Source organism: Octopus sinensis, linkage group LG30 (assembly GCF_006345805.1).
Source record: "Octopus sinensis linkage group LG30, ASM634580v1, whole genome shotgun sequence".
In the NCBI taxonomy this organism is placed as follows: Eukaryota; Metazoa; Mollusca; class Cephalopoda; order Octopoda; family Octopodidae; genus Octopus; species Octopus sinensis.
Genome location: NC_043026.1, coordinates 4352121 through 4374987, shown reverse-complemented (window position 1 = coordinate 4374987; position 22867 = coordinate 4352121). Strand labels below are relative to the sequence as shown.

General features: G+C 38.9%; 2 protein-coding genes across 2 annotated transcripts in view; both read right to left on the bottom strand.

Moving 5' to 3' along the window:
* The window catches only part of LOC118768490 (zinc finger protein 239-like), a 28832-nt gene extending 21930 nt beyond the window's left edge, over positions 1-6902 (bottom strand). Inside the window, exons 1-2 of the mRNA XM_036515109.1 lie at positions 6899-6902; positions 4744-5371 (exon numbers count right to left, since the gene is read on the bottom strand). Of these exons, the coding sequence (XP_036371002.1) occupies positions 4744-5122 (379 nt within the window). The 5' untranslated portion in view covers positions 5123-5371; positions 6899-6902. The remainder of the gene's footprint in view (positions 1-4743; positions 5372-6898) is intronic.
* Positions 6903-17422: 10520 nt separating this feature from the next.
* LOC118768489 (gastrula zinc finger protein XlCGF49.1-like) lies at positions 17423-22497 on the bottom strand (the record flags this gene model as incomplete). Its single annotated transcript, XM_036515108.1, has 4 exons — positions 22490-22497; positions 18742-18935; positions 17887-17960; positions 17423-17806 (listed from the first exon to the last, which is right to left on the bottom strand). Coding segments are annotated over exons 1-4 (660 nt in total), but the record flags the coding sequence as incomplete, so codon positions are not given.
* Positions 22498-22867: the final 370 nt, after the last annotated feature.

Below are 22867 nucleotides of genomic sequence, written 5' to 3'. Positions count from 1 at the left end.
CAAAAATATGTCATCTTGAATTTGAACGCGATTTCCCAAAATGGCATGATTTTATCGATTTTCTTCTGATGGTAAGGTATTGCATGAAAAACTAACGTCAGAATTAAGTTCCTTAGGGTAACATTAAGCTTCCCAGTTACAGTTTGTGTATCAAATAGCTAACTTAAGGCGATGGCCTCATGGAGCTAATAAGCGGACAGTTTTATTCTTATTTTTATAAGAATGCCATATTAGTATGGCGATAACTATTATTTTCCGGAAACGCTGCCGTTGTTCTCTTTTAGAGAGACTTAGTAATTTTAATATTTCTATTATTGAAAACAAGTGGATGTATTCCACCGAAGCTAGGTAAATAAAACCTTCGAACAGAGATTGTCGGAAGCGACACCTACTGGTCTGGCTACGCTGCATTGAAAAGGGGCAATACCCCGAAACGCGTCTGTAGCTGCCGGTCAAGTAGTGTGGAGCGACTGACCTCCCTTGTTCGAAGGTTATATGGATACAGTTTGTGTATCAAATAGCTAACTTAAGGCGATGGCCTCATGGAGCTAATAAGTGGACAGCTTTATTCTTATTTTTATAAGAATGCCATATTAGTATGGCGATAACTATTATATATATATATATATATATATGACAGAGATTCTGTCCGTTTGTCCTCCAAAATGAAAGTAAATGGTTCAAGGAAAATTATTGTTTTTTTTCTTCTTATTTATATATATATATAAAAGAGAGATTCTGTTGGTTTGTGTGTTTGTTTGTCCTCCAAAATGAAAGTAAATGGATCAAAGGAAGCTATTATGCTGTTGCCTAACTTCTCTCAACAAAAATTATGCAATGGTAAAAGATTGTGCACAAACCAATGAGAGACTGCATTGAGGCAAATATTCTCACTGGTTGTGGTAAAGGTGACTCTGTGTTCATTCCTCACACACCAGTTATACCAGTTTCTGGAGAGATTGCATCTTTCCTTTGGTGGCATATTTTTTTCAATATCGTAAACCAAAAATCATGAACACAGACTAAATTACACAGTAATCTCTATTATTGTAAGCAGTTGTATGTATGATGCATGTCTTTATTTCTGTATGCAGTATCTATTCATATAGATGTATGACTATCAACTATTAACGGAGGTGCAATGGCCCAGTAGTTAGGGCAGCGGACTCGCAGTTATAGGATTGCTGTTTTGATTCCCAAGCTGGGCGTTGTGAGTATTTATTGAGCAAAAACACCTAAATCTCCATGAAGCTCTGGCAGGGGGTGGTGGCGAACCCTGCTGTATTCTTTCACCACCACTTTCTTCCTTCCTGCTTCTGTTCTACCTGTATTTCAAAGGGCCAGCCTTGTCACACTCTGTGTCACGCTGAATCTCCCCGAGAACTACGTTAAGGGTACACATGTCTGTGGAGTGCTTAGCCACTTGCATGTCAATTCCATGGGCAGGCTGTTCCGTTGATCGGATCAACTGGAACTCTTGTCCTAACTGACAGAGTGCCACAAATATTAACCAAATATAAGCAAATTAACCAAATACAAGCATTTGTATGAACTGCTAATTTAACGGTAAATTTGCAACTGCTGCGATAATTATCAACTGATAATTGAATGGTAAACGTGTATTTTTATATACCTTGAACTTGCCACCTCATTATTTATTGTCAAGAGTTTCACCTCCAGCGATTCATTATGTCAGTCAATACACATACACTGACATACCATTCTGCTGTCATGGCCGTAAAGACAGAAGGTTGCCAATGGATAATGCCATTCACATTGGGATATAATTCGAATTAAAAGTAGAAGAATAAAAATGAAACAAAATTACATGACATTCCGTTGAGGCAAGTGGAAATCAGAAATCAGAACCAAAATCGAAGTCGATCAACATCAATGGAAATTGCAGCTGTGATACCAGTGCCGGTGGCACATAAAAAGCACCATCCGATTCATGGCTGATGCCAGCCTCACCTGGCCCCCGTGCCGGTGGCACGTAAAAAGCACCATCAGAACATGGCCATTGCCAGCGCCGCCCCGACTGGCTTCCGTGCTGGTGGCACGTAAAAAGCACCATCTGTCCGTGGCCGTTTGCCAGCCCCATCTGGCACGTAAAAAGCACCCACTACACTCACGGAGTGGTTGGCGTTAGGAAGGGCATCCAGCCGTAGAAACATTGCCAGATCAGACTGGGCCTGGTGCAGCCTTCTGGCCTCAGAGACCCCAGTTGAACAGTCCAACCCATGCCAGCATGGAAAGCGGACACTAAATGATGATGATGATGATGATGAATAGAGATGTTATTCTTTCACTTTTGACATGAAATGCCAAACCATTGCCAATGTTATATTGTTTTAATGCAAATGAACCAAAAAAAAAAAAAGTTACATGTTGACACTCACAGGGTCTGATACTATTATCGTGTAAAATTTGATTGAATTTGGTTGAGCTGTCTGAGAATGCATTGGGAACAGACAGGCAAAGAATTTTATATAAATAGATTATATAATTGCCATTACTGCATTGATAGATAATAACACGTGCAAGTCACTTATTGTTATCGTATAATAAACAAACAGAAATTCATCTTTTTCCTACTTCAATTATTGCATGTTTTTTCTCTTATGACACACAAGCATCTGTCTGACTCATACACTGTTCACTTCCCAGACATTTGTACATTACTGCATATGCTTTATACGCACTTTTGACAAGGTGTGGTGCACCTGAGCACTGTATACAATAATTTCATTATTTTTTTATGAGTGAAACAAGTACAAGAATAAAAGTATATACACATACATAATATACATATACATGTACACAATATATAACACACACACATACATAATATATGTTTATATAAAAGAAGGGAAATGTTAAAGTTGGCATTTAGAAGGAGACAGGGAAAGAGAGAAGAAAGTAAAAGAGAAGGACATATGAAGGATATAAAATAGGAAAGGGAGGGTTGTTATTATTATTGTCGGAGCACTGCATCCTTCAAAACTTCCATGCTTCCAGAGATTCGCCAACACTACACCTGATTTTCTCCCCTCCATACACACAAGCAAGCATGTATCTGACTCATACATTGTTCGCTTTCCAGACATTTGTACATTACTGCATATGCTTTATACACACTTTTGACAAGTTGTGGTGCACCCGAGCACTGTATACAATAATTTCATTATTATTATTATCAATAATTGCCATTACTGGATTGATAAATACAATAACTCATAAAATTCATTTATTATTGTCATGTAACAAACAAACAGAAGTTCATGCATAAAATTTATCTTTTTTCTAATTCAATTATTACATATTTTTTATTATAAAAATACACACATACAGGAGGAGTAAATTATATATATAATAATACTTTGAACGTGGCTGCCCAGAAGCAGTAAAAGTAACTCAATGACGAGCATTACTGCTACTTTATTATATATACAAGATGCCAACTTGTTGAAAGCATGTTTTCTCTTCACCCTGGAAATCGGTAGCCAAGATAAAACTCTGAGTTTCGGATGCCGAGATGGAAATTCACGCTGCCATCTCTTCAGTTATGGCCGCATAATTGAAGAGATGGCGATGTGAATTTCCACCTCGGCATCCGAAACTCAGATTTTATCTTGGCCACTGAATAATTGTCACATATTACATTTACAGATAATTTCCTCTATTTACATAATATCGAGTCTCTTTCTTTCTTTTATCTTACCATTTTTATCAATCGTCCGGGTTGCAGATCCGTGGAATAAGCTGCCGGACGAGATAGTGAATATGCCGAAGACCGCTCGGTTCAAGGTCTCTCTCGAACAGAAATGGCCTGAACTCTTTGCATGAACACCACCCGGTACATAACTCCATGTCCCCCTACATGGCCTAGCTTTTTGAGCCAAATTAACTTAACTTATATATATATGGAAAGGAAATGGAAATTGCAGCTCTGGTACCAGTGCCGGTGGTACGTAAGAGAACCATCTGAACGTGGCCGTTGCCAGTGCTGCCCCGACTGGCCTCTGTGCCGGTGGTACGTAAAAAGCACCATCCGATTGTGGTCGTTTGCCAGCCTTGCTTGGCCCCCATGCCGGTGGCACATAAAAAGCACCCACTACACTCACGGAGTGGTTGGCGTTAGGAAGGGCATCCAGCCATAGAAACATTGCCAGATCAGACTGGGCCTGGTGCAGCTTTCTGGCTTCCCAGACCCCAGTTGAACCGTCCAACCCATGCTGGCATGGAAAGCGGACGCTAAACGATGATGATGATGAAGTTATCAAGAAACTATATATAAGGAAAATACTAACATAATTATCAAAGGGCAGTACCTATTCTATTGGAGTAAACTCAAGTAAAAGTAGACAATTACTGTAGGGTACCTAAGAAAAATTTACTCACAGAAATTACTGCCTAGGGTGCCACCTATGGTCCACAATGGAGCAAGTCTAAGTAGAGTAGTCTCTCCAATTGGTCAATTACAATTTGAACTGAGGTCACAAGTTAAAACCATTAGAAAGGATTCGTTTGTAAAATAAAATAAGAAAAACGTTAAGGCAGGAGAAGTTAATGATTTACCACAGATATTACAGGAATATGTCTCTCTTGAATGAACATGTTTGTGAGAAGTTTAAGTACTACTGTGATAGAATGATTTACCACAGATATTACAGTGATATGGCTTCTATCCTGTATGGACATGTTTGTGTGTAGTCAAGATATTACTTCGAGAGAATGATTTACCACAAATGTGACAATTTAAGGCACTTTGCTGAGAGAATGATGTACCACAGATATCACAATGATATGGCTTCTCTCCTGTATGAATACGTGTATGTCTAGTCAATGTAGCACTTTCGGAGAATGACTTGCCACAGAATTCACAGTGAAACGGCTTTTCCCCTGTATAAACACGTATGTGAGAATTTAAAGCGCTTCGGTCAGAGAATGATGTACCACAGACATCACAGTGATAAGGCTTCTCTCCTGTATGAAGACGTTTGTGTCTATGCAAGTCACATTTTTGAAAGAATGATTTACTACAGATGTCACAGTGAAATGGCTTCTTCCCCGTATGGAAACGCATGTGTGAATTAAAAGCACTTTGATGAGAGAATGACATAAAACAGACATCACAATGATAAGGTTTCTCTCCTGTATGAATGTTTGTGTGTAGTCAAGCTAATGTTTTTAGAGAAAGATTTCTCACAAATCATCATCATTATCACCGTTACAGTGAAATGGCTTCTCCCCTGTATGAACACTTTGTATATAAGACTTTAAGGCACTTTGGTCAGAGAATGATGTGCTGCAGACATCACAGTGGTAAGACTTCTCTCTAGTATGAATACGTTTGTGTGTAATCAAGTTACTACACCGAGGGACTGAAGACGTAATCTGAAATAAATTTCTTAATTTCGTTAATGTTTTTACTCAGTAGAGTTAAGTGGGTCGTCATAAACTGGTGTGATAAATAGTGGGTCACGACTCTGAAAAGTTTGGGAACCACTGTTCTAGTGTTAACCGTTTAGCATTTAAACCAGCCACAACTGGCCCAAATATGCTACCTCTTTTATTTTCAAACTAACCAGAGTTGGCCTCTTACACCTACCCTACAATGTTATTCTAAAAATACTCAATCACATCGTCATCACTTGAAAGCTGTGAGTTAATGCAGGACAAATTGAAAATAACGTGAATAAACATCACATTGGACAGAATGAACTACATGGGCGCAGGAGTGGCTGTGTGGTAAGTAGCTTGCTCACCAACCACATGGTTCCGGGTTCAGTCCCACTGCGTTTGTTTCTGATTTGTCATTTCGGGAGAATTATTTACCACAGACATCACAGGAATAGGGTGTCTCAATAAATTAGCTTACTATTAAAAGAGAAATATTTGTTACAGATGCCTAGACTGGCTTCCGTGCAGGTGGCACTTAAAGAGCACCATCCAAATAGTGGCCGATGCCAGCCTCCCCTGGCACCTGTGCCGGTGGCACATAAAAAGCACCATCCAAATCATGGCCGATGCCAGCGCCGCCTTGACTGGCTTCCGTGCCTGTAGCACGTAAAATGCACCAACCCGATCGTGGACGTTGCCAGCCTCCCCTGGCACCTGTGCCGGTGGCACGTAAAAAGCACCATCCAAATCATGGCCGATGCCAGCGCTGCCCTGACTGGCTTCCGTGCCAGTAGCACGTAAAATGCACCAACCCGATCGTGGACGTTGCCAGCCTCCCCTGGCACCTGTGCCGGTGGCACGTAAAAGGCACCCACTACACTCACGGAGTGGTTGGCGTTAGGAAGGTCATCCAGCTGTAGAAACACTGCCAGATCAGACTGGAGCCTGGTGCAGCCTTCTGGCTTCCCAGATTCCCGGTCGAACCGTCCAACCCATGCTAGCATGGAGAACGGACGTTAAACGATGATGATGATGTCACAGTAACATGGCTTCTCACCTGTATGGACACCTTCATGAGTTAAAGCACTGATGAAAGAGAAGAGATGTTACAGGAATATGGTGTCTCTCTTGAATGAAAATGTTTGTGAGAAGTTAAGCACTACTTTGAGAGAAGGATTTACTACAAATGATACGGTTTCTATCCTATATGAACATGTATACGAGTACACCACAGTGATAAGGCCTCTCGCCGGCATGAATACGTTTGTGACATTTTAAAACACTTTGGTCTGAGAATGATGTACCACAGATATCACAGTGAAATGGCTTCTCTCCTGTGTGAACACGTTGGTGTATAGTCAAGTTATTACTTTGAGAGAAATATTTACCACAGATGTCACAGTGAAATGGCTTCTCTCCTGTATGAACACGTATGTGAGACTCCAAGGCATTTTGCTGAGAGAATGATGTACTGCAGACATTACAGTGAAACCACTTTTCTCCAGTATGAACACGTTTGTGTGAAGTCAAAGCTACCTTTCTGAGGGAATGATATACCACAAATGTACAGTCAATGGCTTTCTCCTATATGAATACGTTGGTGTTTGGTCAAGCTGTCTTTTCCCCGGAATGATTTATCACAGATGTCACAGTGAAATGGCTTCTCTCCTGTATGAAAACGCTTGTGAGAATCTAAAGAACTCCACTGAGAGAATGATGTACCACAGACATCACAGTGAAATGGCTTCTCTCCTGTATGAATATGCTTGTGAGAATCTAAAGAACTCCGCTGAGAGAATGATGTACCACAGACATCACAGTCAAATGGCTTCTCTCCTGTATGAATATGCTTGTGTATAGATAAACTACCATTTTGAGAGAATGATTTAGAACAGATGTCACAGTGATATGGCTTCTCTCCAGTATGAATACGTTTGTGTTGAGTCAGTGAGACATTTATAGAGAATGATTTACCACAAGTGTCACAGTGAAATGGCTTCTCCCCTGTATGAACACGTATATGAGAATTTAAAGCATTGTGGTCAGAGAATGACCTACTACAGACATTACAGTGAAATGGTTTCTCTTCTGTATGAATACGTTTGTGTCTAGTCAAGTTACAACTCTGAGAGAATGATTTATCACAAATGTCACAGTGATAGGGCTTCTCTCCTCTATGAATATGTTTGTGCGTATTCAAGCTGCTCTTTTGAGAGAAAGACTTTTTAAAGACATCACACTCATGTGACAATTTTTGTCTCCCTTTTCCTCTATTTTCTGGAAAAATCAGTTTCTTTTTTTTTCTCACTCTTTTCCATTATTTTACTTCAAAAATCACAGTATATAATCTTTTTACACCTTTTTGATTCTATAGTCTTTTGTTTCCAAATATTTCGACTGCTCTATTTCTGTCCATTATCACCTTGACCCAAAGTTCTTTAGTAAATTTATCCAAGTTTAATTTGCACAAAGACTCATCTTGTAGACACTCCAGCCAGTGATGTCCAGAAGGTTTGCTAATAACACATTTCAGAGTAAATATATCAGAGGAATTCTGCCACAGATTTATAGAAATAATCTTATATATCTGTTCTCTACAATATTTCCATTTTGGTCTTTAAAAGATGATAAATAATGAGAATGTATCTTCAGTTATGCCAATGTCATCTGATATTCTGAAATAATAAAGAAACAGTGTAAGATAGAGAGGCTACTTAAAAAAATACAGATTCATCATTTCTATAGAGATAAACTCTAGAAATAAACATTTAACTGAACAACAGAACTTTCTAATTTATTAGAATTTACATGAGAAAATCTTCTGTGAAGCTAACAGATTTCTAAACTCCAGCTACACATTCACACACACACACACACATATATATATATATATATATATATATACTTTTCCTTGTTTCAGTTGTTTTGGCTGTGGCCATGCTGGAGCATCACCTTACAGGGTGTCAGTTGAGCAAATCAACCCTAGGACTTCATTTTTGAGGCTAGTACTTATATTGGCCTCTTTTGTGAAACCACTAAATTATGGGGACATAAACACACCAACACTGGTTATCAAGTGTTGGTGGGGCATCAAACAGTCACAAAGACACACACACATATAACTCTAACTCTCTCTTTCAATTGTTTCAGTCATTTCACTGTGGCCATGCTGGAGCACCGCCGTTAGTCGAGCAAATCGACCCTGGGACTTATTCTTTGTAAGCCAAGTACTTATTCTATCGGTCTCTTTTGCCAAACCGCTAAGGGACGGGGACGTAAACACACCAGCATCAGTTGTCAAGCGATATTGGAGGGGCAAACACAGACACACAAACACACACATATATATATACATATATACGACAGGCTTCTTTCAGTTTCCGTCTACCAAATCCACTCACAAGGCATTGGTCGGCCCGGGGCTATAGCAGAAGACACTTGCCCAAGATGCCACGCAGTGGGACTGAACCCGGAACCATGTGGTTGGTTAGCAAGCTACTTACCACACAGCCACACCTGCGCCTATGTATATACACATAAATACTCATTAATATACATATATATATATATTGGGCTTCTTTCAGTTTCCATCTACCAAATCCAATCACAAGGATTTGGTCGGCTAATGTCTGTTGTATAAAATACTTGCCTAAGTAGGTTCGCAGTGGGACTGAACCTGGAAACATATATATGCTTACACGTTAATATATATGTATGTGTATATATATACATGTGTGTGTATGTGAAGGTATTGGGGTTAGTGGTCTGAGCAATCAGCCCCTAATAAGGTCATAAATCCAATTCCCAGCAGCGTGCTGTGTTCTTGAGCAAGACATGTTGCTCCGGGTTCACTCAGCTGACAAAACTGAATTGTACCAGTAATTTGAAGGGCCAGCCTTATCACATGGTCACATGCTTAATATGTGAGAGCTCCGTTATGGGTGAGCGTGTCTGTGGGGTGCTCAGCCACTTAAATGTTAATTTGAAGAGTAGGCTGTTGTGTTGATTGGAATTAGAAAAGCCTGACAGGGAAAGAGGGGTCATTATCCCATTGTAGGAAGGTAAAGGGGCCTACCACAACTGCAACAATAAAAAGGGCTGTTTCTCTCCTCTCAGTTGCCACTAAGTCATCTGCTTGCTTCTCAGCATTCAGGTTTCCCACCAAAGAGGTCAATACTGAAAACGTAAGGTCTTTAAAGACTGAAAGAAAAACTACAAAAAAAAAAAGAAAGAAAGAAATTACTCATTTTGCCCCACTTACTAATTTTTGTTCCCTTTCTCTATATCAAGAGATAAACATTCGATGCAGAAAGTGGTGTAGATGTTCTTCGGTTTCTATTTGGCTGTCTTCATATTTATTATGGTTGAATGAGATATTCCCACAAAGATATTATATTTAAATTGACCTAATATGTTGGGACTGACATGTTCCCTTCATTTAACCATCTTACAAACAATAACTCTGAGCACCTTTTCGAACTCCACCCGTCTAACACCCGTGGACATATTTACAAAATCAGAAAACAGCACAGCTCCCATGACTTTAGGAAACATTTTTTCACGCTGAGAGTTGCTGAAGCATGGAACAAACTGCCGGCATCAGTTGTTAGTTGTCGGAGCACTGCATCCTTCAAAACTTCCATGCTTCCTGAGATTCGCCAACACTACACCTGATTTTCTCCCCTCCATATACACGCAAGCATGTATCTGACTCATACATTGTTCGCTTCCCAGACATTTGTACATCACTGCATACACTTCATTACACACTTTTGACAAGTTGTGGTGCACCTGAGCACTGTATACAATAATTTCATTATTATAACTTAAACCTGATTTCTTTTACTACTTGCTGTTGATAAAATGACAAGAGCGGTCAAATACCTTTCCTGGAGACGTATTAAAGCGTCAATTCCAAAGATATTTTCATTTGGTTCTCGTTCATTTTTCCAAATTCAATTCCATATAAATACTTGAGAGTAATTTCCCTTCGTCAATAAAGATCCAGGTGATTAAACGGGAAGGCGGCCCTAAATTCCGGTCTGAAAGCTATGTCCCACAGAGATGACAAGAATTAAAGCACCTCTCTGTTTCGTTCAGACAAATCTGAAGCTAGTACAAGACTTATGACGGCATTCCTTCGACATAACTCGACAAAAATCAAAACATTTCACTTCGGATATTTCCGTGGAAGCAAATGACAGTTCGATTCTGTTTGGAAATTTGCGGATCTTACATACACACATGAAACGGGTGTAGAACGAATATGCAAGGCTTTCTTTCTTCGAGTTTATACCCTTATGACTTCTGGTCATTATAGAGGAAAGCAACGTCGGGTATCTTTAATTTTACAACAAGAACTGTATGTGGGAATGAGTAGCTTCCAGAAAGCACGCGATCCACTAAGTAAAAATTGGAAAAAAAGCCCAGGATTTTATAACATCCCACGGAAGTTTCCAGAAATGTCCTTTAGAATAATTCTGGCTAAAACCTACAATAATTTCAGTTGAAATCTTTCTAACCAATGTCATAATGGTGAGAAAATAAGGAGAAATTACTCATTTTGCCCCGCTTACTTATTTCGTCCCCTTCCCTGTATCAAGAAACGAACATTCGATAAATTATAATAAAACATTCGTTTCTCAACATTTCTGGGGTTGGAGTTTATTTTAAGAATATTTCTCCAACTAAAACACACAACAAACAAACGTGGAAACGATGGAGCGTGTAGAAGGTTGCCGCCATAGCTAGAAATAGCAGCCAAATGTGGAACAAAATCTGATACACAAAGTATTGAAAGATTAAATGTTTCCATTGTTTAATACTTACGGAAATGTCTTTATAAAGAATGGTGTTGTTGTTGTTGTTATGAGGGGTCGTGGGTGGTAGAGAAATGTTTTAGAAATGTATTGCCGAGTGAATTAATAGAAATTCTGGCGCCAAACAAGCTTGTCAAGATGTAATGAATAGAAGCGGAAATAGGCTTAGTGCGCATGCGTATGTAATAGGTGTGTGATATTCACATTTTGGCACAAGGCCAGCAATTTCAGGGGAGGGGAGGGTGCGTAAGTCGATTGCCGCGGACCTCAGTTGTTAACTGGTATTTATTTTATTGAACCCCAGCAAAAAGGTGAAAGGCAAACTTTATTTCGATCTTTTCGCTTTGACCGGCAGATTTTTAAATAATTTCCACGTAACTAAACACTTTTAAACTTCGTATACTGGTAGAATGTGTTTGTTTAACAAACATTTTTCTCTTGGCTTTCTTGAGAAAATTCTGTAGTTTGTAAGCTAATTGTTGTTTAATTTCTTGCATTTCGGCAATTTCAACCAATCAATGACGTCTATTGAGGTGAATTCAATTTCTGCCGTAAACATTTTCTGGCGGTGTCATATGAAAATGTCCCTGTTATTTATGAGAAAAAAGATACCCTGTGGCCATAAACTGAGGGGTCACTCGTAAACAGAGCTGGATAACAAAAGTGTTCCCTCTTTAGTGTCCACCCATAATTATGACCCTAGTTTCGATCTATTGCATTTCAATCTGTTTTAGGGTTAGGGTTAGGGTTAGGATTAGGGGTGGGGGGAAGGGTATCTTTTTTTCTTCAGGAATGTAAATAAACCCAATCTGTTTCTTAAATGAATATATAATATGTAATGTGTGTATCTGTGCAACAGAGAGGGAAATTAAAACTGCTTCTGTTGTGAACTTAGAATATGTGTTTATTAATAAAAGTTTAATAACGATAATCTTTTATTCATACGAACTTCACTGATACGAAATATGTCATAAATAACAGTGACAAATTCGTATGACACGGCCAGAAAATGTTGTTGACACACTTATGGCAGAAATTGAATTCACCTCGATAGACGTTTGTAATCTATGACATTTGGAAGATATTTATATCAAATTTCATTTAGAAAAACCCACTTTCCTAAAAGTTATGAGGCAAAAACTTGCATCTTGTGAATTTTCCCAACTACTCACCTGTTGCTTTCCGCGCATTTTTGTTTTCATATTCCTTTCCTACACATTTTTTTACACCTGTTGCACAATTTTTTCTTTTTTTTCCGTTTCCTGGTAATATTGTAAACATTAATCAAAGACCCTTTTGCAGAAAGTGTGCGTGAAGTTCCTGAAAATTTGCAAAAGTTGGTTTTGTTTCTCGTAAATTTCAGAGAAAATAAGAAAATATTCTATAGCTACTTTCCAGAGTGTGTAGATTAGATTATATTGGACTTTAATAACAAAAATTCAAGAAATCTGGTTGGCTCCTATGCATGATGGCTGCCCCTTCGTTATCGAGTATGGCCATTGCACGAAGCTTAACTGTTACCGGTGCTGTGATCAGATGTGACTTTTTAGCCCAGCTAAAGATCTACAATGTCTTGTACAGAATTGGCAGCCAAAACCTTTACCGGCAATAGCCGGCTGTAGTTGTAACTGGGCTTCATGTACCTTTGCATATCGTTTAAGTCCTCCTGCCGAATTACTCTCTCTTCCACATGCCTGACAGATATATGATTAGAATGGTGTGTTACACCACCACCACCAGTGGCCAGGTTGTCACTCATTTGTCTTGCTTTATGACTACGAACATGACACTTGAGTCCAGCTTTACTGAGGCAGGGTCTTGCACAGACACTGCATGTCAGCATCATAGGAAGACCCTATACCCTATAGGCTCCTATACATACATAGGAAGACCCTATACCCTATAGGCTCTTATACATACATCACAATTTTTTTCGAAATTTCTAGTTTTATTGTAAGGTATGTGTTAGTAAGTATAGATCTCATCTTGCATAAGAAAATCTGATATAATTGTAATCTACACCATCTGAAGGGCATTTCTAGAAAACTTCCTGAAGAATTACCTATTTTTCGGAATGTTATGATGAAAGAAATGCAACAAGTGTTCATTTCCCGAAACACATAACGCCACCCTCAGAAAATAACATTTTCTAAACAAATTCTGAGATAATCAGAATCTACATTATCTGAATAGTATTTATAGGCGCAGGAGTGGCGGTGTGGTAAGTAGCTTGCTAACCAGCCACATGGTTCCGGCTTCAGTCCCACTGCGTGGCATCTTGGGCAAGTGTCTTCTGCTATAGCCCCGGGCCGACCAAAGCCTTGTGAGTGGATTTGGTAGACGGAAACTGAAAGAAGCCTGTCGTATATATGTATATATATATATATCTGTATGTGTGTATGTTTGTGTGTCTGTGTTTGTCTGTTTAGCATTGCTTGACAACCGATGCTGGTGTGTTTACGTCCCCGTAACTTAGCGGTTCGGCAAAAGAGACCGATAGAATAAGTACTGGGCTTACAAAGAATAAGTCCCGGGGTCGATTTGCTCGACTAAAGGCGGTGCTCAGGCATGGCCGCAGTCAAATGACTGAAACAAGTAAAAGAGTAAAAAGAGAGAGTATAGAACGTTTAATTAAAAATTATCACTTTCTGTGGAAGTTGTGAGGAAAGAAAGGAGGGCGGGGCATACATTTGTAGGTGGGCTGGAATTTGAACTCAAATGGACGAAATACTGCTTAGCATTTTCATTGCAGATAGCAGGGTCACACAAATGACCCCTGTGTCGGTGGCACGTAAATGCACCCATTACACTCTTGGAATAGTTGGCATCCAGCTGTTGAAACCCTGCCAAATCAGACTGGAGTCAGGTGCTGCCTTCCATCTCACTAGCCCCACTCCAACCCAATCCATCATGGACAACAGATGTTAAAAGATGATATATATATATATATAGAGAGAGAGAGAGAGAGAGAGAAAGAGAGATATAAGAAAATTATTGACAAACATCCTTACAGCTGTTTCAATTACGGATGTTCAGAAAATTAATAAAATTAAAAATCATTGGGAAGTCGAATTTCCTCTGCAGTCATTTACTCAATAAATCAGTAATTGAATGACTATTTTCTATAACGAGATTCGACTTTCAAATAATCTTTAATTTTATTGATTAATTTTCTGAAGGTTTGGAATCGAAACAGCTGTAAGGGATGTTTGTCAATTTTTCAATTCAAAAATAATAACTTATTAATTACCTCTCTATCTTCTTACAATGAATAAATATATATAAACCACGGTTTATATAGTTGCCTTGCAGTTGAGTATTAAATGTAATGATCAACATTCCTTGTATCGGTAACTAACCAGTGCTTTCATAGGATTTTGCTATCCCTTAATGAGGTTTCTAACCTTTATTTGTATATATATATATATATTATATAGGTATATATTTATAGACATCATCATCACCATTGTTCGAGACAATGGAATTTACTATGTTACGCCAGACTTCACGGTCCATCATAGCATTATGGAGGTCCTGTTGCTGGATGCCTGTATCCCTGGAGATTACATCAGGGTAGGAGAGTGTGCGCCCTCTGGTATCGCAAGCAGATGGCTTCCAGAGGAGAAGAGTAGAAATTCCCTCGTTTTCAGCTCTACAACAATGTCCAGCCAACTGGACTCTTCTACCTTTCACAAGAGATGACACAGGTGGTAGTTTCCCATATATTTGCACTTTGGTTGGATGACGCTTCCACCAGAGATTTTGATTTTTACAGACATACACACATACAAGCACAAGGGTGTTGTCTATAAGGACTTTGCACGTAGGAGTAACTTCATCACCACACACCACTGCCATGGGCTGTAATCTTCTCAACCGTATTCTACCCTCCCACTTCAACGGGTCCAATATTAAACTGCTTCCCTTTTTCATATCATTCCCATTGTTTCAATACCCCAACCCATTTTCATTTACCCAAAGAACTGCACCCCTCATGAACCCTCCCACCCGTACCCCATATTCTTCTTCTTCTTCTTCTTGTCCACTTCAATACAGATTCAGCTCAGCATATATTGACCTCATCCAGTTGCTCTTAACCCTTTTGTCACTAACTCGGCCAGCCCCGGCTCTGGCTCTGTGGTAAAATGTCTTGTTTTCGTAAGTTCTGAATTAAAATCTTCCACCAAACCTTAGTCACAATTTATATTCCTAACACTAGCTTAATGATAACGAAGTTATTTTACTAAATTCTTTGTTATATTCAAAATAATTGAAAGAAACTCAGAGCATCTCAAAATAAATACAGTAACGAAGGAGTTAATTTTGCATCATCTTTGTTTGTGTTGCTGTGTGTTTCTTTCATCTTTTAATTCTTTCAGTCATTTGGCTGTGGCCATGCTGGGGCACCGCCTCGAAGAGATTTTATTCAAATAAATCCACCCTAGTACTTGTCTTTTTGTTAAGCCTGGTGCATATTCTATCAGTCCCTTTTGCTGAACTGCTATGTCACGAGAACGCACACAGACCACCACCAGTTGTCAAGCAATACTGAAAGACAAACACAAAGATGTATATAGATACGTATATATATATATATATATATATAATGAGTGTTGGTTATGAGTTTATTTAAGTTAGCTGTGGCTGGTTCATCTTGATGTAGCTGTGTGTGTGGTGGTTCTGCATTAACTGGTCTAGTCTGTCTGCCTGGGGTTACCTTTATATAAACAAATGACAAGAAGAACCAGGTAAATTCAATGCAACTGTTTTTTATTACAACCCTTTATAAAAATACATGGCAAATGTCTTACAAATTGTGAAGTAACAGGTTTTGCAAGCTTTAACGAACTCTATCTGGAACAGTGGGAGTTGTATCACAGTTGAAATTCTGTAGCATTTTCATGGCTTGGTTCTGTTTGTTGTGCAGCATCGGTTATTCCGATCTCATCTCTCCTTTCTTCTCTCCGCTAAAGGCGTGAGGGACCATTCCTTATGTAATGACTTGTGGACAGGAAGAGAATTTTTCTGTACTGGGATAAAAACTGTTGCTCAAACACCGGTTGGGTGGATAAGGCCCTTTGACATTTGGAACAGATTTAGTCCAACCCTAATCGCATGATCAATGTTGACAATACTGAAATACACACATCATCCAATGTCCGTTGTCCATTTTGGCGTGGGTTGCATAGTTTGACCAGGGTTGGCAAGCAGGAAGGCTGGACCGGACACTAATCTAAGTTGGCATGATTGCTACGGATGAATACTCTTCCTAACACCAACCACTCTGAGAGTGTAATGGATGCCTTAGACCACCAACACCAGTCTCTGCCACAACAACAATTTCGCTTGGCTTGATAGGTCTTCTTCTCAGTTGACCTCGGTGCCACACAGTGGGACTGAACTTTTACGTTTCATAACAAGATTCAAAATCTGGAAAAAGCTACTTCTATTAAAAAAAGGAACCCACAGTCTTCTTACGTGTTGTGACATAAACTACAGAGTTGGGAGATGGTTGCCACACACTGTTCTACCTCCTCTCTGGTGTGAATACATTTACAGTTAGAAAGATTGTCCCTTTTATTTTTTCTTCTTTGGCATAGAAGGAACTCTTACAATTACAGCAATTCCCTGATGAATAGCTTGGTTATTGCCATGGAGAAAGCCCACAACAGTACCACCAATTTAGGAGGAGCTGAAAATGCTTATGGTTCTTAAAATGGTCACATTGGTAGTCATACATCTATACCAATAGTTATACATTTAGTTAACACCAGAAGTACTGAGCAGTCATTTATCACTACTTACAGAAAATGTTTCACAACAGATGTTACAGTGATACGACTTCTATCCTGTATGAACAGGTTTGTGAGAATTTAAAGCAATTTGCAGGGAGAAGTATCTACCACAGACATCACATCGATAAGGCTTCTCTCCAGTATGAATACATTTGTGTCTAGTTAATGTAATGCTTACAGAGAATGATTTACCACAGATGTCACACTGGAATGGTTTCTCCCCTGTATGAATACGTTTGTGTCTAGTCAAGCTACCTTTTTGGAAGAATGATTTACCACAGATGTCACAATGAAATGGCTTCTCCCCTGTATGAATACGTTGGTGGTGTCTAGTCAAGCACCTTTTTGAAAGAATGATTTACCACAGATGTCACAGTGAAATGGTTTCTCCCCTGTATGAATACGTTGGTGTGTAGTCAAGTTATTATGTTGAGGGAATGATTTACCACAGATGTCACAATGAAATGGTTTCTCCCCTGTATGAATACGTTGGTGTGTAGTCAAGTTATTACGTTGAGGGAATGATTTACCACAGATGTCACAGTGAAATGGCTTCTCCCCTGTATGAATACGTTGGTGTGTAGTCAAGTTATTACGTTGAGGGAATGATTTACCACAGATGTCACAGTGAAATGGCTTCTCCCCTGTATGAATACGTTGGTGTGTAGTCAAGTTATTACGGTGAGGGAATGATTTACCACAGATGTCACAGTGAAATGGCTTCTCCCCTGTATGAATACGTTGGTGTGTAGTCAAGTTATTACGTTGAGGGAATGATTTACCACAGATGTCACAGTGAAATGGCTTCTTCCTGTATGTACGTTGGTGTGTAGTCAAGTTATTACGTTGAGGGATGATTTACCACAGATGTCACAGTGAAATGGCTTCTCCCCTATATGAATACGTTGGTGTGTAGTCAAGTTATTACGTTGAGGGAATGATTTACCACAGATGTCACAGTGAAATGGCTTCTCCCTGCATGAATACGTTGGTGTGTAGTCAAGTTATTACGTTGAGGGAATGATTTACCACAGATGTCACAGTGAAATGGCTTCTCCCCTGTATGAATACGTTGTGTGTAGTCAGTTATTACGTTGAGGGAATGATTTACCACAGATGTCACAGTGAAATGGCTTCTTCCCTGTATGAATACGTTTGTGTCTAGTCAAGTTACTTTTTGTGAGAATGATTTACCACAGATGTCACAGTGAAATGGCTTCTCCCCTGTATGAATACGTTGGTGTGTAGTCAAGTTATTACGTTGAGGGAATGATTTACCACAGATGTCACAGTGAAATGGCTTCTCCCCTGTATGAATACGTTTGTGTGTGTAGTCAAGTTATTACTTTGAGGGAATGATTTACCACAGATGTCACAGTGAAATGGCTTCTCCCCTGTATGAATACGTTGGTGTGTAGTCAAGTTATTACTTTGAGGGAATGATTTACCACAGATGTCACAGTGAAATGGCTTCTCCCCTGTATGAATACGTTGTGCATACTTAAGTGACCTTTTCGAAAGAAAGACTTTTTACAGACATCACACTCATGGACAATTTTTGTCTCCCTTTTCCTCTATTTTCTGGAAAAATCAGTTTCTTTATTTTCTCACTCTTTTCCATTATTTTTCTTCAAAAAACACAGTATATAATCTTTTTACACCTTTTTGATTCTATAGTCTTTTGTTTCCAAATATTTCGACTGCTCTATTTCTGTCCAGATCACCTTTGTCCCAAAATTCTTTAGTAAATTTATCCAAGTTTAATTTGCACAAAGACTCATCTCGTGGACACTCCAGCCAGTGATGTCCAGAAGGTTTGCTAATAACACCTTTCAGAGTAAATATATCAGAGGAATTCCACTGTAGATTTAGAGAAACATTCTTATATATCTGTTCTCTACAATATTTCCATTTTGGTCTTTAAAAGATGATAAATAATGAGAATGTATCTTCAGTTATGCCGATGTCATCTGATATTCTGAAATAATAAAGAAACAAACGTGTAAGATAGAGAGGCTACTTAAAAAATACAGATTCAACATTACTAAAGAGATAAACACAAGAAATAAACATTTAAATGAACAACAGAACTTTCTAATTTATTAAAATTTACATCAGAAAATCTTTTGTGAAGCTAACAGATTTCTAAACTCCAGCTACACATTCACACACACACACATATATTGGGCTTCTTCCAGTTTCTTATTTCTTTACTACCACAAGGGGCTAAACACAGAGGGGACAAACAAGGACAGACAAACGGATTAAGTCGAGTATATCGACCCCAGTGCGTAAATAGTACTTATTTAATCGACCCCGAAAGGATGAAAGGCAAAGTCGACTCGGCGAAATTTGAACTCAGAACGTAGCAGCAGACGAAATACCTATTTCTTTACTAGCCACAAGGGGTTAAACACAGAGAGGTCAGATAAATGGATTAAGTCGATTACATCGACCTCAGTGCGTAACTGGTACTTATTTAATCGACCCCGAAAGGCAAAGTCGACCCTGGTGGAATTTTTTAGACAAATTAGATATTTTTCGAACAAAGTAAATAATTTTTAACTAAGTAAATAAATAATGTATTTTTTATAACCAACAAACTGCGGGCATCTTGGGCAAGTGTCTTCTGCTATAGCCCGGGGCCGACCAATGCCTTGTGAGTGGATTTGGTAGACGGAAAGGAAAGAAGATAGTCGTATATATGTATATATATATATATATATATGTGTGTGTGTGTATTGTTGTGTTTGTCCCCTAGCATTGCTTGGACAACCGATGCTGGTTTGTGTCTACGTCCCCGTAACTTAGCGGTTCGGCAAAAGAGACCGATAGAATTAAGTACTGGGATTACAAAGAATAAGTTCCGGGGTCGATTTGATGACTAAAAGGCGGTGATCCAGATGGCCGCAGTCAAAATGACTGAAACAAGTAAAAGAGTAAAACTAAATTAGGGTCAAAAAAAGTGTTGTAGGATCGAATTACTTCGACTAGCTAGCGCGGATGCGCGCACCGGGACCACTGTTCGCTAGTTGTACCCCGGACTACAATTTCAAAACAACTATGATGATTAATTTTTCAGTCCTAAATACAATCCAGCAACACTCACAAAATAATGAACATAAAGGAGAAAATAAAATGGGAAATTACTCATTTTGTACCCCCGCTTACAAATTATATCCATTTCTCTATAGTCAAGAAACAAACCATTCGATAAAATTATAATAAGCATTGGTTTCTCAACATTCTGGGGTTGGAGTTTATTTTAAGAATATTTTCCCATAAAACAAACAACAAACAAAAACGATGCAGCGTGTAGAAGGTTGCCGCCATAGCTAGAAATAGCAGCCAAATAACCGTAAGATTGCCTAGATAAAGATAATTAGACAGAGATTAGGATGAGAGAGATAGAGATAGAGGGAGAGATGGTAGGTCTACTGTTTAGTGCCCCACTGAATTTTTTCCTCATATTTTCAGAAAATACATAATTATTAAGGAAATTTTGAAGAAGAATACATTTAAAGTCGTTTTGAATGATAATTCCTTTTACGGCCTTATTCCGCTGTATTTTGTTTAATAAATATGTTGTAAGAAAAAAAATGTGGAGCAAGATTAGTGTTTCAGCTTCATCCGAGCCTACAATTCCGAAAGTAGACACACACCGAAAGAAAAGAAACAGATTGGACAAAATTTTCTAAAAGGAAAAAACAAAATTAAAAAAGAACATAAAATCTGCTTAATTTTTTGTTGCTTCATCGAAATAAAAATTTCTTACACAAACTTAATTGGAGCTCATTTTTCTCAATAATGTGCTCAAGGTTTCTCAGTAGGATTGCTTACGTTGAGATGGTAAAATAAGTTATATTTGTAAAGGTTTATTATTCGTCAAAAAGAAAAAAAAACAATACATCGTACAAACTTTGTTGTCAATTTAAAACACCCTCACACAAAGCAAACTTTGTGGGGTGCCGGTTTAGTCCCTGACGGCCCGACCATGCAAACAGGTTGTACTGGGTTACATGTTACCAGTAGCACTCGAAAGTCACCTGGCACACATATGTATTATATACATATTTATACATACATAATAATATATTATATATATATAATATAATATATTATATAATATATATATCTAATAACAATTGCAGCGTGGAAGGTGTTTATAGCCATTTAAGAAACACACAAAAGCCGTTCGATTCACTTCAACATTTAAGTTTAATTCGTCAAAATATTTCGTCGCTAAAATCGCGACCTCTTCACAATGACAAAGTTCCGTGCTGCATTAAGAAAGTAAAAGTAGTTCGTCATATATATGTACGTATGTATGTGTGTATGTATGCATAATGTGTGTATGTATGTACGTATGCATGTATGTACATACGCTGTGTATGCATGTATGTATGTATGTATGTATATATGTATGTGTGTGTATATGCACGCACATACACTCTATAAAACATAAAGCTATAAACCTGTAGCGATGGATGGATGTAGAATGACCACTCATCACAAAGCTATCAAATTCAACTTCCTCCGGGGCCGAGCTAGAAAGTGATTTACGATGCTTACTCCCAAAACTATCCCTAAAATCCATTATCAGATTTTATCTCTATATCACAGAGCTATTGTTTTTATTGTGCGTATGTATGTATGTATGTCGTATGTATGATGTATGTATGTAGATGTATGTAGGTATGTATGTATGTATGGTATTGCGTATGTATGGTATACGCGCTTGTATTGCCTGTGCCCATGTATGTGTGTGCGTTACATGTACGTGTGTATGCCCATACGTAGGTATGTATGTATGTTTGTATTCACGTGCTACGTATGTATGTGAGTGAGTGTCTAGGAGAATGGGCAGACGTGTCTGTGAGAGTGTGTGTACATGTGTATGTGTATATGAACGTATGTCCGTGTACCGGCATGTGTCCGTCCAAGTGTGTACATGACTGTTACTTTGCTGAAGGTTGTATACATATTCACATATATGTTTGTATAGACGCACACCCCACATTATATAATATATGTGTGGGTGGGTGTGTGTTTTTTTGTTCCTCTCATCATCGTCTAACCGTGAATGGACACAACGCCTAAGTGCAACTGTACGTATCAAACGTCGTCCCGCTCATACCGTTGTATATAACTGCACATACGCATTGCAACCTGTACCAATGAATACCTGTCGCGCAATAACCTTCTATATGCTTGTCCCACCCGTAACAAACGCGGTAGACCACCTACCATTACCTCAGTTACAGGAAGACTCACTGTGAGCGCTGGCAGGGATGGACAAAGCCGGACTACCCACCTTCAAGTGCACACGATATTAGAACCACCATCGCACATGCTATCGGTGTCAGCCTGAGATTTACGCTAAAAACACATATTTTTAAACTTGACAACAAACTGTATAAGCAAACGAAAGGCGGTGCTATTGGAGCGGGGATCGCCGGTGACGTTGCTAACCTCTTCATGGTATGGTGGGACAAGCGTTTTAAACAGTGCCTAGCAAACCGTAACATCCACTTGGCTATGTACTCTCGTTACGTCGACGACATTAACCTTGTTGTGAAATATGATACAGACACAGTTATGGGCCCTCTACCAAGTGAAGAACAGGTGATGACATCTATACAACACATAGCTGACTCTATCCACAGCAGTATAAAACTTACCATAGACTACCCCTCTAAACACCCCAGTAAACGATTACCCGTCCTAGATACTGAGCTATGGATGGAAGATGCTATGGCTAATGGTACCATTAAACCCTGTATACTCCACTCACACTATCAGAAACCGATGGCTAATCCACTAGTAATCCGTAGTGACTCAGCTATGTCG